At 43.1% G+C, this 17,381-nt stretch overlaps 1 protein-coding gene across 1 annotated transcript in view; it reads left to right on the top strand.

Moving 5' to 3' along the window:
• TTN (titin) overlaps positions 1-17,381 on the top strand; it is a 282,592-nt gene that overhangs the window by 232,736 nt on the left and 32,475 nt on the right. The window contains exon 298 of the mRNA XM_055088819.1: positions 74-17,179. Coding sequence (XP_054944794.1) covers positions 74-17,179 — 17,106 coding nt within the window. The remainder of the gene's footprint in view (positions 1-73; positions 17,180-17,381) is intronic.

The raw sequence follows: 17,381 nt of genomic DNA, 5'->3' as shown, positions 1-17,381 counted from the left end.
AAGTGCCAATATTTTATATAATTTATACAAAAGCCAAACCCTTAACACTTTTGTGCCTTTGTTTCCTTTTCAGATCCTCCAGGACCACCCTCAAATGCACGTGTCACTGATACCACCAAGAAATCTGCTTCTTTGGCATGGGGCAAGCCTCATTATGATGGTGGGCTTGAAATCACTGGCTATGTCGTAGAGCATCAAAAAGTAGGAGATGATGCCTGGATAAAGGATACGACAGGAACCACCCTCAGAATCACCGAGTTTGTCGTCCCTGATCTTCAGACTAAAGAAAAATACAATTTTAGAATCAGTGCCATCAACGATGCAGGTGTTGGGGAGCCAGCAGTGATTTCAAATGTTGAAATTGTAGAACGGGAGATGGCTCCTGATTTCGAACTAGATGCTGAGCTTCGAAGAACCCTTGTTGTGAGAGCAGGACTCAGTATTAGAATATTTGTGCCCATTAAAGGTCGTCCTGCTCCTGAAGTGACATGGACCAAAGATGATATCAACCTTAAAAAACGAGCTAACATTGAAAGTACAGAGTCGTTCACGCTCCTGATCATCCCAGAATGTAACAGATATGACACCGGTAAATTTGTGATGACCATTGAAAACCCCGCTGGGAAGAAAAGTGGTTTCGTTAACGTCAGAGTCTTGGATACACCAGGACCTGTCCTTAACCTGAGGCCTACTGACATCACAAAGGAGAGTGTCACCCTGAACTGGGACCTCCCACTGATAGATGGGGGCTCACATATAACAAACTACATTGTGGAGAAACGAGAAGCAACACGGAAATCTTACTCCACGGTCACCACTAAGTGCCCTAAATGCACATACAAAGTTACTGGCTTGTCTGAAGGATGTGAATACTTCTTCAGAGTGATGGCAGAAAATGAGTATGGAATTGGTGAGCCGACAGAAACAACAGAGCCTGTAAGAGCCTCCGAAGCACCATCACCACCAGACAGTCTTAACATTATGGACATAACTAAGAGCACAGTCAGCCTGGCGTGGCCTAAACCCAAGCACGATGGTGGCAGTAAGATCACTGGCTATGTGATTGAAGCCCAGAGAAAAGGCTCTGACCAGTGGACCCACATCACAACCGTGAAGGGGTTAGAATGTGTTGTGAAAAATCTAACTGAAGGGGAAGAATATACCTTCCAAGTGATGGCAGTGAACAGTGCAGGGAGAAGTGCCCCTAGAGAAAGCCGACCCGTCATTGTCAAGGAGCAGACAATGCTTCCAGGATTGGATCTCCATGGCATTTATCAAAAATTAGTCATTGCTAAAGCTGGTGACAACATCAAAGTTGAAATTCCAGTGCTAGGTCGACCAAAGCCCACGGTTACATGGAAGAAAGGAGAACAGGTTCTTAAACAGACACAGAGAGTTAATTTTGAAAACACAGCAACTTCAACCATCTTAAATATCAACGAGTGTTTAAGAAGCGATAGTGGGCTCTACCCATTAACAGCAAAGAACATTGTGGGAGAGGTTGGTGATGTCATCACCATTCAAGTCCATGATATCCCAGGGCCACCTACTGGACCAATCAAATTTGATGAAGTTTCATCTGATTTTGTCACCTTCTCTTGGGACCCACCTGAGAATGATGGAGGTGTACCCATAAGCAACTATGTAGTAGAAATGCGACAGACTGACAGTACCACATGGGTTGAGTTAGCAGCCACCGTTATACGCACTACCTACAAAGCCACTCACCTTACTACCGGAGTGGAGTATCAATTCCGGGTAAAAGCTCAAAACAGATACGGAGTTGGACCAGGCATCACATCAGCATCTGTAGCTGCCAACTATCCATTTAAGGTTCCTGGGCCTCCTGGTACCCCTCAGGTAACTGCAGTTACCAAGGATTCAATAACAATCAGCTGGCATGAGCCTCTTTCTGACGGTGGAAGCCCCATTTTAGGATACCACATTGAAAGAAAAGAACGAAATAGTATTCTCTGGCAGACAGTGAGCAAAGCATTAGTACCAGGCAACATTTTCAAATCAAGTGGACTTACAGATGGTATTGCTTATGAATTCCGCGTGATCGCAGAAAACATGGCTGGCAAAAGCAAGCCAAGCAAGCCATCTGAACCTATGTTAGCTTTGGATCCCATTGACCAACCTGGGAAACCGGTTCCTCTAAATATTACTAGACACACAGTGACCCTTCAATGGGCTAAGCCTGAATATACTGGAGGCTTTAAAATTACCAGTTATATAGTTGAAAAGAGAGATTTTCCTAATGGACGGTGGCTGAAAGCCAACTTCAGCAACATTTTGGAGAATGAATTTACAGTCAGTGGACTAACAGAAGATGCTGCATACGAATTCCGTGTGATTGCCAAAAATGCTGCTGGTGCTATTAGCCCACCATCTGAGCCATCAGATGCTATCACATGCAGGGACGACATTGAAGCACCAAGGATAATGGTGGATATCAAATTTAAGGACACAATTATAATAAAAGCAGGTGAAGAATTCAAGCTGGAGGCTGATGTTTCAGGTCGCCCACCTCCAACAATGGAATGGACCAAAGATGGAAAGGAGCTTGAAAACACAGCAAAATTAGAAATTAAAGTGGCAGATTTCTCTACTAATCTGGTAAACAAGGATTCACTAAGAAGGGATGGCGGTGCCTATACCCTTACAGCAACCAATCCTGGTGGTTTTGCTAAACATATTTTCAATGTCAAAGTTCTTGACAGACCAGGCCCACCTGAAGGACCTTTAGCTGTATCTGAAGTAACATCAGAAAAATGTGTATTGTCATGGTTGCCTCCACTGGACGATGGAGGTGCCAAAATTGACCATTATGTAGTTCAGAAACGTGAAACCAGCAGACTGGCATGGACAAATGTAGCTTCAGAAGTCCAAGTAACAAGACTAAAGGTCACTAAACTTTTAAAAGGCAATGAATACATATTCCGTGTGATGGCTGTAAATAAATATGGAGTTGGAGAGCCACTGGAATCAGAGCCTGTGCTTGCACTAGATCCTTATGGACCTCCTGATCCACCCAAAAATCCTGAAGTTACAACTATTACTAAAGATTCCATGGTTGTCTGCTGGGGACATCCTGACTCAGATGGCGGCAGCGAAATCATCAATTATATTGTGGAACGGCGTGATAAAGCTGGCCAACGCTGGGTGAAATGCAACAGAAAGACTCTTACTGATTTAAGATATAAAGTGTCTGGACTGACAGAAGGACATGAATATGAGTTCCGGATCATGGCTGAGAACGCTGCTGGAATCAGCGCACCGAGTACTACCAGTCCATTTTATAAAGCTTGTGATGCTGTGTTTAAACCTGGCCCGCCAGGTAACCCACGTGTTCTAGATACAAGCAGATCATCCATTTCAATTGCTTGGAACAAACCTATCTATGATGGTGGTTCCGAAATCACTGGGTATATGGTTGAGACTGCCCTGCCAGAAGAAGATGAATGGCATATTGTCACTCCACCAGCCGGGCTCAGGGCAACTTCTTACACTATCACCAACCTCACAGAGAACCAGGAATATAAAATCCGCATCTATGCCATGAATTCTGAAGGCATTGGGGAACCTGCATTTGTTCCTGGAACTCCAAAGGCTGAAGACAGGATGCTGCCTCCAGAGATTGAACTGGACGCTGAACTGCGCAAAGTTGTTACCATAAGAGCTTGTTGTACCCTGAGACTTTTTGTTCCAATCAAAGGAAGGCCAGTACCTGAGGTGAAGTGGACCCGGGAGCACGGAGAATCTTTAGATAAAGCTAGCATTGAGTCCACAAGCTCTTACACCCTGCTTATCGTTGGAAACGTAAACAGATTCGACAGTGGCAAATACATACTAACTATAGAAAACAGCTCTGGCAGCAAGTCTGCATTTGTCAGTGTCAGAGTACTGGATACACCAGGCCCTCCACAGGATCTGAAGGTAAAGGAGGTCACTAAGACATCTGTCACACTGACATGGGAGCCTCCTCTTCTTGATGGAGGTTCAAAAATAAGTAACTATATTGTTGAAAAGCGGGAATCAACAAGGAAAGCATATTCAACTGTTGCAACAAATTGCCACAAGACTTCCTGGAAGGTAGACCAGCTTCAAGAAGGCTGTAGTTACTACTTCAGGGTTCTCGCTGAAAATGAATATGGCATCGGGCTGCCTGCTGAAACCGCAGAATCTGTGAAAGCATCAGAACGACCTCTTCCTCCAGGAAAAATAACTTTGGTGGACGTCACAAGAACTAGCGTGTCACTCTCTTGGGAGAAACCTGAGCATGATGGAGGCAGCCGAATTCTAGGCTACATTGTAGAGATGCAGAGCAAAAGCAGTGACAAATGGGCCACATGTGCCACAGTCAAAGTCACCGAAGCCACTATTACTGGATTAATTCAGGGTGAAGAATACTCTTTCCGTGTTTCTGCTCAGAATGAGAAGGGCATCAGTGATCCGAGACAACTGAGTGTGCCAGTAGTTGCCAAGGATCTTGTCATTCCACCAGCCTTCAAACTCCTGTTCAATACTTTCACTGTACTGGCAGGTGAAGATCTGAAAGTCGATGTTCCATTCATCGGACGCCCTACGCCGACTGCAACCTGGCATAAAGATGATGTACCACTGAAGCAGACAACCAGAGTAAATGCCGAGAGCACAGAAAATAACTCACTACTGACGATAAAGGAAGCCTGCCGAGAAGATGTTGGACATTACGTAGTTAAACTGACTAACTCAGCCGGTGAAGCTACTGAAACCCTTAATGTTATTGTTCTTGACAAACCAGGGCCTCCAACAGGACCAGTTAAAATGGATGAAGTGACAGCTGATAGTATCACTTTCTCCTGGGGCCCACCTAAGTATGATGGTGGAAGCTCTATCAGTAATTACATTGTAGAAAAACGGGACACTTCCACAACCACCTGGCAGATTGTGTCAGCTACCGTTGCAAGGACAACAATAAAAGCTTGCAGGTTAAAGACTGGATGTGAATATCAGTTTAGGATTGCAGCTGAAAACAGATATGGAAAGAGTACCTACCTCAATTCAGAGCCTACTGTAGCCCAGTATCCATTCAAAGTTCCTGGCCCTCCCGGCACACCGTTCGTAACGCTCTCCTCCAAGGACAGTATGGAAGTACAATGGAACGAGCCAGTCAGTGATGGAGGTAGCAAAGTCATTGGCTATCATCTAGAACGCAAGGAGAGAAATAGCATCCTCTGGGTTAAGTTGAATAAGACACCCATTCCTCAAACCAAGTTTAAAACAACTGGCCTCGATGAAGGCATTGAATATGAATTTAGAGTCTCCGCACAGAACATTGTTGGCATCGGCAAGCCAAGTAAAGTGTCAGAAAGCTACGTAGCCCGTGATCCATGTGATCCACCAGGAAGGCCAGAGCCAATCATTGTCACAAGGAATTCTGTGACCCTTCAGTGGAAGAAACCCACATATGATGGTGGAAGCAAGGTCACTGGTTATATTGTTGAGAAGAAAGAACTGCCCGAGGGCCGCTGGATGAAAGCCAGTTTTACAAATGTCATTGACACTCAGTTTGAAGTAACTGGCCTAGCTGAAGATCACAGATATGAGTTCCGGGTTATAGCTCGAAATGCTGCAGGAGTGTTTAGTGAGCCTTCAGAAAGCACAGGAGCAATAACAGCAAGAGATGAGGTAGAACCACCACGAATTCGTATGGATCCAAAATACAAAGACACAATTGTGGTTCACGCTGGTGAGTTATTCAACATTGACGCAGATATTTATGGCAAACCAGTACCAGCCACTCAGTGGATAAAAGGTGATCAGGAGCTTTCAAATACGGCTCGATTAGAAATAAAGAGCACTGATTTTGCCACCAGTCTCAATGTAAAGGATGCAATACGTGTTGACAGTGGAAATTACATACTGAAAGCCAAAAATGTTGCAGGAGAGATATCAGTCACTGTAAATGTCAAAGTTCTTGACAGACCAGGGCCACCTGAAGGACCTATTGTTATATCAGGAGTTACAGCAGAAAAATGCACACTCACTTGGAAACCCCCACTACAAGATGGTGGGAGTGATATCATGAATTATATTGTGGAAAAGAGAGAAACCAGCCGCTTGGTTTGGACTGTGGTTGATGCCAACGTGCAAACTCTCAGCTGCAAGCTTACTAAGCTTCTTGAAGGCAATGAATATATCTTCCGTATAATGGCTGTCAACAGATATGGTGTTGGCGAACCTCTTGAATCTGAGCCAGTAATTGTCAAGAATCCATTTGTAGTGCCAGATGCACCAAAAGCTCCAGAAATCACAGCGGTGACCAAGGACTCAATGGTTGTTGTATGGGAAAGGCCAGCATCTGATGGTGGCAGTGAAATTCTTGGATATGTTCTTGAAAAACGGGATAAAGAGGGCATCAGATGGACAAGATGCCATAAACGTCTGATTGGCGAACTGCGCTTGAGAGTAACTGGACTCTTAGAAAATCACAATTATGAATTCAGAGTCTCAGCTGAGAATGCTGCCGGGCTCAGTGAACCAAGCCCACCTTCTGCTTACCAAAAGGCTTGTGATCCTATTTATAAACCAGGACCTCCAAACAATCCCAAAGTCATTGATATTACCAGATCTTCCATCTTCCTTTCTTGGGGCAAACCAATATATGATGGTGGCTGTGAAATCCAAGGATACATTGTTGAAAAATGTGACGTGAGTGTTGGTGAATGGACAATGTGCACTCCACCGACTGGAATCAATAAAACAAATATAGAAGTCGAGAAGCTGTTGGAAAAGCATGAGTACAACTTCCGTATCTGTGCCGTTAACAAAGTTGGAGTTGGAGAACATGCCGATGTCCCTGGACCTATTATAGTTGAAGAAAAATTGGAAGCACCAGACATTGATCTTGACCTAGAACTAAGGAAAATTATAAATATAAGGGCAGGCGGCTCCTTAAGGTTATTTGTTCCTATTAGAGGTCGTCCTACACCAGAAGTTAAATGGGGAAAGGTGGATGGTGAAATCCGAGACGCAGCTATAATCGACAGCACTAGCAGCTTCACCTCTCTTGTTCTTGACAATGTCAACCGATATGATAGTGGAAAATATACTCTCACGTTAGAAAACAGCAGTGGGACAAAGACTGCCTTTGTTACTGTGAGAGTCCTGGACACACCAAGTCCACCTGTTAATCTGAAAGTCACAGAAATCACCAAAGACTCAGTATCAATTACATGGGAACCTCCTTTGTTGGATGGGGGATCCAAAATTAAAAACTACATTGTTGAGAAACGTGAAGCCACAAGGAAATCATACGCTGCAGTTGTAACAAATTGCCATAAGAATTCTTGGAAAATCGATCAACTCCAAGAAGGTTGCAGTTACTACTTTAGAGTCACAGCTGAGAACGAGTATGGTATTGGCCTTCCCGCTCACACTGATGATCCAATTAAGGTTGCAGAAGTCCCACAGCCTCCAGGAAAAATAACCGTGGATGATGTCACCAGAAACAGTGTCTCTTTAAGTTGGACAAAGCCTGAACATGATGGCGGCAGTAAAATCATTCAGTATATTGTGGAAATGCAAGCTAAACACCGTGAGAAATGGTCAGAGTGTGCTCGAGTCAAGTTCCTTGAAGCTGTAATTACCAACCTAACTCAGGGAGAAGAATATCTTTTTAGAGTTGTGGCTGTAAATGAAAAGGGAAGAAGTGATCCTAGGTCTCTTGCAGTTCCAGTAGTTGCCAAAGATCTGGTCATTGAGCCAGATGTAAGACCTGCATTTAACAATTATAGTGTACAGGTTGGCCAAGATTTGAAAATAGAAGTGCCAATTTCTGGACGTCCTAAGCCAACCATTACCTGGACTAAAGACGGTCTTCCACTGAAGCAGACTACAAGAATCAATGTTACTGATTCACTTGACCTCACCATACTCAGTATTAAAGAAACTCATAAGGATGACAGTGGACATTATGGAATCACAGTTGCTAATGTTGTTGGTCAGAAGACAGCATCCATCGAAATTATAACCCTAGATAAGCCTGATCCTCCAAAAGGACCTGTTAAATTTGATGAAGTCAGTGCTGAAAGTATTACCTTATCTTGGGAACCTCCATTATATACAGGGGGCTGCCAGATCACTAACTACATAGTTCAGAAAAGAGATACAACCACCACAGTATGGGATGTTGTTTCTGCTACTGTTGCCAGAACTACACTCAAAGTGACCAAACTGAAGACTGGTACAGAATACCAATTCAGAATATTCGCTGAAAACAGATATGGACAAAGCTTTGCCTTGGAATCTGAGCCAATTGTAGCTCAATATCCCTACAAAGAACCAGGCCCTCCAGGCACACCATTTGTCACAGCCATTTCCAAAGACTCCATGGTTATACAGTGGCATGAACCAATCAATAACGGCGGAAGCCCAATCATAGGTTACCACCTTGAGAGAAAGGAAAGAAATAGTATTTTGTGGACAAAGGTCAACAAAACTATTATTCATGACACCCAGTTTAAAGCACTCAATCTTGAAGAAGGCATTGGATATGAATTCAGAGTTTATGCTGAAAATATTGTTGGTATAGGCAAAGCAAGCAAGAATTCTGAATGCTATGTAGCCAGAGATCCCTGTGACCCACCAGGAACCCCAGAAGCAATAATAGTTAAAAGACATGAAATCACTTTACAATGGACCAAACCAGCATATGATGGTGGAAGTATGATTACGGGTTACATTGTAGAGAAACGTGATTTGCCTGAGGGTCGTTGGATGAAAGCCAGCTTCACAAACGTCATTGAAACTCAATTTACTGTGTCAGGTCTTACTGAAGATCAAAGATATGAATTCAGAGTCATTGCAAAGAATGCAGCTGGTACAATAAGCAAACCCTCTGACAGTACTGGACCGATAACTGCCAAGGATGAGGTCGAACTCCCAAGAATTTCAATGGATCCAAAATTCAGAGACACAATTGTGGTAAATGCTGGAGAAACATTCAGGCTTGAAGCTGATGTCCACGGAAAGCCACTACCCACCATTGAGTGGTTAAGAGGAGATAAGGAAATTGAAGAATCTGCTAGATGTGAAATAAATAACACAGATTTCAAGGCTTTACTTATTGTAAAGGATGCCATTAGAATTGATGGTGGACAGTATATTTTAAGAGCTTCCAATGTTGCAGGTTCTAAGTCATTCCCAGTGAATGTAAAAGTGTTAGATAGACCAGGACCTCCAGAAGGGCCAGTCCAGGTTACTGGAGTCACCGCTGAAAAATGCACATTAACATGGTCTCCACCACTTCAAGATGGTGGCAGCAACATTTCTCACTATGTTGTTGAAAAGAGAGAAACAAGTCGGCTTGCCTGGACTGTTGTTGCTTCAGAGGTTGTAACCAATTCTCTGAAAGTTACCAAACTCTTAGAAGGGAATGAATATATTTTCCGTATAATGGCTGTCAACAAATACGGTGTTGGAGAGCCTTTGGAATCTGCACCAGTACTCATGAAAAATCCATTTGTGCTTCCTGGACCACCAAAAAGCCTGGAAGTCACGAACATTGCCAAGGACTCCATGACCGTCTGTTGGAACCGTCCAGATAGTGATGGTGGAAGTGAGATTATTGGCTACATTGTAGAAAAAAGAGACAAAAGTGGCATTAGGTGGTTAAAATGTAATAAACGCCGCATTACAGATTTGCGTCTAAGAGTAACAGGATTAACAGAAGACCATGAGTATGAATTCAGAGTTTCTGCAGAAAACGCTGCTGGAGTTGGAGAACCAAGTCCAGCTACAGTTTATTATAAGGCTTGCGATCCTGTGTTCAAACCTGGGCCCCCCATCAATGCACACATTGTAGACACCACTAAAAATTCATTTACACTTGCCTGGGGTAAACCCATCTACGATGGTGGCAGTGAGATCCTGGGATATGTAGTAGAAATCTGTAAAGCAGATGAAGAAGAATGGCAAATAGTTACTCCACAGACTGGCCTGAGAGCCACTCGATTTGAAATTTCAAAACTCACTGAACACCAGGAGTATAAAATACGAGTCTGTGCCCTCAATAAAGTTGGTTTAGGTGAGGCTACATCAGTTCCTGGTACTGTGAAACCAGAAGATAAACTCGAAGCACCTGAACTTGACCTTGACTCTGAGTTAAGGAAAGGAATTGTTGTAAGAGCTGGTGGATCTGTCAGAATTCACATTCCATTCAAAGGTTGCCCAACACCTGAGATCACTTGGTCTCGAGAGGAAGGTGAATTCACAGATAAGGTCCAAACTGAAAAAGCAGCAAACTATACCCAACTATCAATAGATAACTGTGATAGAAATGATGCTGGAAAATATACTCTCAAGCTGGAAAACAGCAGTGGATCTAAATCTGCCTTTATAACTGTGAAAGTTCTTGACACCCCAGGACCACTACAGAATTTGGCAGTCAAAGAAGTGAGAAAAGATTTTGTCCTTCTGATATGGGAACCACCCATCATCGATGGGGGTTCAAAGGTCAAGAACTATGTTATTGACAAACGTGAGTCAACCAGAAAAGCATATGCTAATGTGAGTAATAAATGCAGCAAAACAAGCTTTAAAGTTGAGAATCTTACAGAAGGAGCCATGTACTACTTTAGAGTAATGGCTGAAAATGAATTTGGAGTTGGTGTTCCAGTGGAAACCACTGATGCTGTGAAAGCAGCTGAACCTCCTTCCCCACCAGGAAAGGTCACACTCACTGACGTGTCCCAAACTAGTGCATCGCTGATGTGGGAGAAACCTGAACATGATGGTGGTAGCAGAATCCTGGGGTATGTTGTTGAAATGCAGCCCAAAGGAACAGAAAAATGGAGTGTTGTGGCTGAATCCAAAGTCTGCAATGCAGTTGTTACTGGTTTGAGTTCTGGACAAGAATATCAGTTCCGTGTCAAGGCTTACAACGAGAAAGGAAAAAGCGATCCAAGAGTGCTTGGTGTTCCTGTCATAGCCAAGGACTTGACTATACAGCCTAGTTTTAAGTTACAATTTAACACATATAGTGTCCAAGCTGGAGAAGATCTTAAAATCGAAATTCCTGTTATTGGCCGACCGAGACCTGAAATTTCATGGGTCAAAGATGGCGAGCCTCTTAAACAGACAACAAGAGTAAATGTTGAGGAAACAGCTACCTCAACTATTTTGCACATTATAGAAAGTAACAAAGATGACTTTGGAAAATACACCATAACAGCAACAAATAGTGCAGGTACAGCAACGGAAAATCTCAGCATTATCGTTTTGGAAAAGCCTGGACCTCCAGTTGGACCAGTTCGGTTTGATGAAGTTAGTGCAACCTTTGTGGTCATATCTTGGGAACCTCCAGCCTATACCGGTGGCTGCCAAATAAGCAACTACATTGTAGAGAAGCGAGATACAACTACCACCACTTGGCACATGGTATCAGCAACAGTTGCAAGAACAACAATTAAAATACCCAAACTGAAAACAGGCACTGAGTACCAGTTTAGAATTTTTGCAGAAAACAGGTATGGAAAAAGTGCCCCCTTGGATTCTAAACCAGTTATTGTACAATATCCATTTAAAGAACCCGGACCACCTGGCACTCCTTTTGTGACATCAGTCTCAAAAGATCAAATGCTTGTGCAGTGGCACGAGCCAGTTAATGATGGAGGCAGCAAAGTTATTGGCTACCATCTTGAACAGAAAGAAAGGAACAGCATTTTATGGGTCAAATTAAATAAGACTCCCATTCAAGACACCAAATTCAAAACAACTGGGCTTGATGAAGGCCTTGAGTATGAGTTCAAAGTTTCTGCTGAAAATATCGTTGGCATCGGCAAGCCGAGCAAAGTGTCAGAATGCTTTGTTGCGCGTGATCCATGTGACCCACCAGGTCGCCCTGAAGCCATTGTTATTACAAGAAACAATGTCACACTGAAATGGAAGAAACCTGCCTATGACGGTGGCAGCAAAATAATAGGTTATATTGTAGAAAAGAAAGATCTACCTGATGGCCGTTGGATGAAAGCCAGCTTTACTAATGTATTAGAAACTGAATATACAGTGAGTGGACTTGTAGAAGACCAAAGATATGAATTCAGAGTAATTGCAAGAAACGCAGCTGGCAACTTTAGTGAACCATCTGAAAGCACTGGAGCCATTACTGCAAGAGATGAAATTGATGCACCAAATGCCTCACTGGATCCCAGATATAAAGATGTCATCGTTGTTCACGCAGGAGACACTTTTGTCCTTGAAGCTGATATCCGTGGCACACCTATACCTGATATTGTTTGGTCAAAAGATGGAAAAGAGCTTGAAGAAACAGCTGCCAGAATGGAAATTAAGTCTACTATTCAGAAAACAACTGTTCTTGTCAAAGACTGTATACGTAGTGACGGAGGACAATATATCCTGAAACTCAGCAACGTGGGTGGTACAAAGTCTATACCAATCACTGTAAAGGTACTTGACAGGCCAGGGCCTCCTGAAGGGCCTCTGAAAGTTTCTGGAGTTACTGCTGAAAAATGTTACCTGGCATGGAACCCACCTTTACAAGATGGTGGTGCTAATATCTCACATTACATCATTGAAAAGAGAGAGACAAGCAGACTCTCCTGGACCCAGGTTTCAACTGAGGTACAGACCCTTAACTACAAAGTCACTAAACTTCTTCCTGGTAATGAGTACATTTTCCGTGTCATGGCTGTGAATAAATATGGAATTGGAGAGCCTCTGGAATCTGAGCCTGTTGTAGCCTGTAATCCTTATAAACCACCAGGTCCTCCTTCACCACCTGAAGCCTCAGCAATCGCCAAAGAGTCTATGGTCGTAACATGGGCACGCCCAGTAGATGATGGAGGTGCTGAAATCGAGGGCTACATTCTTGAAAAACGAGATAAGGCAGGCATTAGATGGACCAAGTGCAACAAGAAAACACTAACAGATCTTCGATTCAGGGTGACTGGCCTTACTGAAGGGCATTCCTATGAATTCCGAGTTGCTGCTGAAAATGCAGCTGGTGTGGGTGAACCTAGTGAGCCATCTGTTTTCTATCGTGCATGTGATGCTCTGTATCCACCAGGACCACCAAGTAATCTAAAAGTGACAGACACTTCCAGATCTTCTGTCTCCCTGGTATGGAATAAGCCAATTTATGATGGCGGTGCTCCTGTTAAGGGCTATGTTGTTGAGGTCAAAGAAGCCACTGCTGCCGAATGGACAATGTGCACTCCACCAACAGGATTACAAGGAAAGCAGTTCACCGTGACCAAGCTTAAAGAAAATACTGAATATAACTTCCGTATTTGTGCCATCAATTCTGAAGGCGTAGGTGAACCTGCAACTATACCTGGTTCAGTTGTTGCTAAAGAGAGGCAAGAGCCACCAGAAATAGAACTGGATGCTGATCTCCGAAAAGTGGTCATTCTGCGTGCGAGTGCTACTTTACGCTTATTTGTCACTATCAAAGGTCGACCAGAACCTGAAGTTAAATGGGAAAAGGCAGAAGGCGTTCTCACTGACCGGGCCCAGATTGAGGTGACCAGCTCATATACAATGTTGGTAATTGATAACGTTACCAGATTTGACAGTGGTCGGTATAATCTGACACTAGAAAATAACAGTGGCTCTAAAACTGTTTTTGTTAACGTCAGAGTTCTCGACTCACCAAGTGCCCCTGTGAATTTGACCGTAGGAGAAGTGAAGAAAGATTCAGTGACACTGGCTTGGGAACCACCGCTGATTGATGGCGGAGCTAAGATTACAAACTACATCGTCGAAAAACGAGAAACTACAAGAAAAGTGTATGCTACTGTTACAAACAATTGCACGAAGAACACTTTTAAAATTGAAAACCTGCAAGAAGGATGTTCTTACTACTTCCGAGTCTTGGCTTCCAATGAATATGGGATTGGTTTGCCAGCTGAAACAACTGAACCTGTTAAAGTTTCTGAAACACCCCTTCCACCTGGAAGAGTAACTCTTGTTGATGTGACCCGTAACACAGCTACAATTAAGTGGGAGAGACCAGAAAGTGATGGTGGCAGCAAAATTACCGGTTATGTAGTTGAAATGCAGACCAAAGGGAGTGAAAAATGGAGCATCTGCACACAAGTTAAGACTCTAGAAGCAACTATATCTGGCCTAACTGCTGGAGAGGAGTATATCTTCAGGGTAGCTGCACTTAATGAAAAAGGAAAAAGTGATCCAAGACAACTTGGAGTGCCAGTAATTGCAAGAGATGTTGAAATAAAGCCTTCAGTTGAGCTTCCTTTCAATACTTTCAATGTAAAGGCTAGAGACCAACTGAAGATTGATGTTCCATTTAAAGGAAGACCTCAAGCTACTGTAAGCTGGAAAAAAGATGGTCAGACTCTTAAAGAGACAACTAGAGTAAATGTTTCTTCTTCAAAGACTATAACATCACTAACAATTAAGGAAGCTTCGAGGGAAGATGTTGGAACTTATGAATTATGTGTTTCAAACACTGCTGGATCCATAACACTTCCTATTACTATAATTGTGCTTGACAAACCAGGACCTCCCGGACCTATACATATTGATGAGGTTAGTTGTGACAATATAACCGTTTCTTGGAATCCTCCAGAATATGATGGTGGCTGCCAGATTAGCAATTACATCATTGAAAAGAGAGAAACCTCTTCTACAACATGGCACGTAGTTTCACAGGCAGTTGCAAGAACATCCATTAAAATAGTTCGTCTAGTAACAGGAAGTGAGTATCAGTTCCGTGTTTGTGCAGAAAACCGCTATGGAAAGAGCTCCTACAGTGCATCTTCAGCTGTAGTTGCAGAGTATCCATTCAGCCCCCCAGGTCCTCCTGGTACTCCTAAAGTTGTCCATGCCACAAAATCCACCATGTTGGTAACCTGGCAAGTGCCAGTTAATGATGGAGGAAGTCAAGTACTTGGCTATCACCTTGAGTATAAAGAAAGAAGCAGCATTCTTTGGTCAAAAGCAAATAAGAGCCTCATCACTGATACTCAAAAGAAAGTCTCCGGCCTTGATGAAGGACTGATGTATGAGTATCGTGTATATGCTGAGACTATTGCTGGAATTGGTAAATACAGTAAGTCTTGTGAACCAGTCCCTGCAAGAGACCCTTGTGACCCTCCTGGACAACCTGAAGTCACAAATATCACAAGGAAATCAGTGTCACTTAAATGGTCTAAACCACATTATGATGGTGGAGCTAAGATCACCGGATACATTGTCGAACGTAGAGAACTACCAGATGGCCGGTGGCTGAAGTGCAACTTTACTAATGTACAAGAAACATACTTTGAAGTAGCCGAACTTACTGAAGATCAGCGTTATGAATTCCGGGTTTTCGCAAGGAATGCTGCTGACTCAACTAGTGAGCCATCTGAATCCACTGGACCTATCACAGTTAAAGACGATGTTGAGGCTCCAAGAATTATGATGGATGTCAAGTTCCGAGATGTTATTGTTGTCAAAGCTGGAGAGGTCCTTAAGATAAATGCAGACATTGCAGGGCGACCTCTGCCAGTAATGTCCTGGGCCAAGGATGGTGTAGAAATTGAAGAGAGAGCAAGAACAGAAATTGTCTCAACGGACTACAATACTTTGCTAACAGTGAAAGACTGTGTCCGACGAGACTCTGGACAGTATGTGCTAACACTGAAGAATGTTGCTGGAACTCGGTCTTTGGCAGTTAATTGCAAGGTACTTGATAAGCCTGGCCCACCAGCAGGACCACTTGAAATAACTGGCCTCACTGCTGAGAAATGCTCTGTTTCTTGGGGACCGCCCCAAGAAGATGGTGGCGCAGCTATCGACTATTACATTGTAGAAAAACGCGAGACAAGTCGCCTTGCTTGGACAATATGTGAAGGAGAGTTAAGGACAACATCCTGTAAAGTGACCAAGTTGCTCAAGGGCAATGAATACATCTTTAGAGTAACCGGTGTTAATAAATATGGTGTTGGCGAGCCCCTGGAGAGTGTGGCTGTAAAGGCACTAGATCCATTTACGGTTCCAAGTCCACCCACATCTTTGGAAATTACATCTGTGACCAAAGAGTTCATGACACTTTGCTGGGCAAGACCAGAGAGTGATGGAGGCAGTGAAATCTCTGGATACATAATTGAAAGGCGAGAGAAAAACAGCCTACGATGGGTGCGTGTAAACAAAAAACCAGTTTATGATCTGAGAGTGAAATCAACAGGACTTCGGGAAGGATGTGAATATGAGTATCGGGTATATGCAGAAAATGCTGCAGGCCTGAGCCTTCCAAGTGAAACCTCTCCCTTAATTCAGGCAGAAGATCCCGTGTTCTTACCATCTCCTCCATCCAAACCCAATATCATGGACTCAGGCAAGACCAATATAACTATTGGCTGGGTTAAGCCCTTATTTGATGGTGGGTCCCCAGTAACTGGATACACTGTAGAATTTAAAAAATCTGATGAAACTGACTGGAAAACTGCCATTCAGAACTTAAGGGGCACAGAATACACAATAAGTGGACTAACCACAGGAGCCGAATACATTTTCAGAATAAGATCTATCAATAAGGTCGGTGCTAGTGATCCCAGTGATAGCTCCGATCCCCAGATAGCAAAGGAAAGAGAAGAAGAACCTGTATTTGATCTTGACAGTGAAATGAAGAAGACCTTGATCGTCAAGGCCGGTGCCTCTTTTACCATGACTGTGCGTTTCCGAGGAAGACCAGTACCCAGTGTCTCCTGGAGCAAACCAGACACTGACCTCCGCACTAGAGCTTATATCGATTCCACAGAGTCTCGTACATCACTGACTATTGAAAATGCCAATAGAAATGATTCTGGAAAATACACATTAACAATTCAGAATATTTTGAATGCTGCTTCACTGACCTTAGTTGTCAAAGTTTTAGATTCTCCTGGTCCTCCAGCCAATATTACTGTACATGATGTCACCAGAGAATCTGCAGTGTTATCCTGGGATGTTCCTGAAAATGATGGTGGAGCACCAGTGAAGAATTACTACATAGAAAAACGGGAGGCCAGTAAGAAAGCATGGGTCTCAGTGACCAGCAACTGTAACCGCCTCTCCTACAAAATTACCAACTTACAAGAAGGGGAGATTTACTACTTCAGAGTCTCCGGAGAAAATGAGTTTGGTGTTGGTGTACCAGCTGAAACGAAGGAAGGAGTAAAAATAACAGGTATGTTTTAAGAACAAAGAAAACCTACATATCCATATTCATTTTCCTAGACTAGTGTGAATCATTTTAATTATTGTTTAATCTTAAATGCTTTTGGTTCACACCTCGAACAATTCATACTATAGCACAAAATGAAATCTTACTACTAGAGAAAGTTTTTCATTGATTAAAAAAAGTAGAAATTTACATAGCTGGAGTTGTA

Source organism: Physeter macrocephalus, chromosome 2 (assembly GCF_002837175.3).
Source record: "Physeter macrocephalus isolate SW-GA chromosome 2, ASM283717v5, whole genome shotgun sequence".
Lineage (NCBI taxonomy): Eukaryota > Metazoa > Chordata > Mammalia > Artiodactyla > Physeteridae > Physeter > Physeter macrocephalus.
Note: the sequence above shows the minus strand (reverse complement) of the source record. Positions and strands in the feature narration are given on the sequence as shown.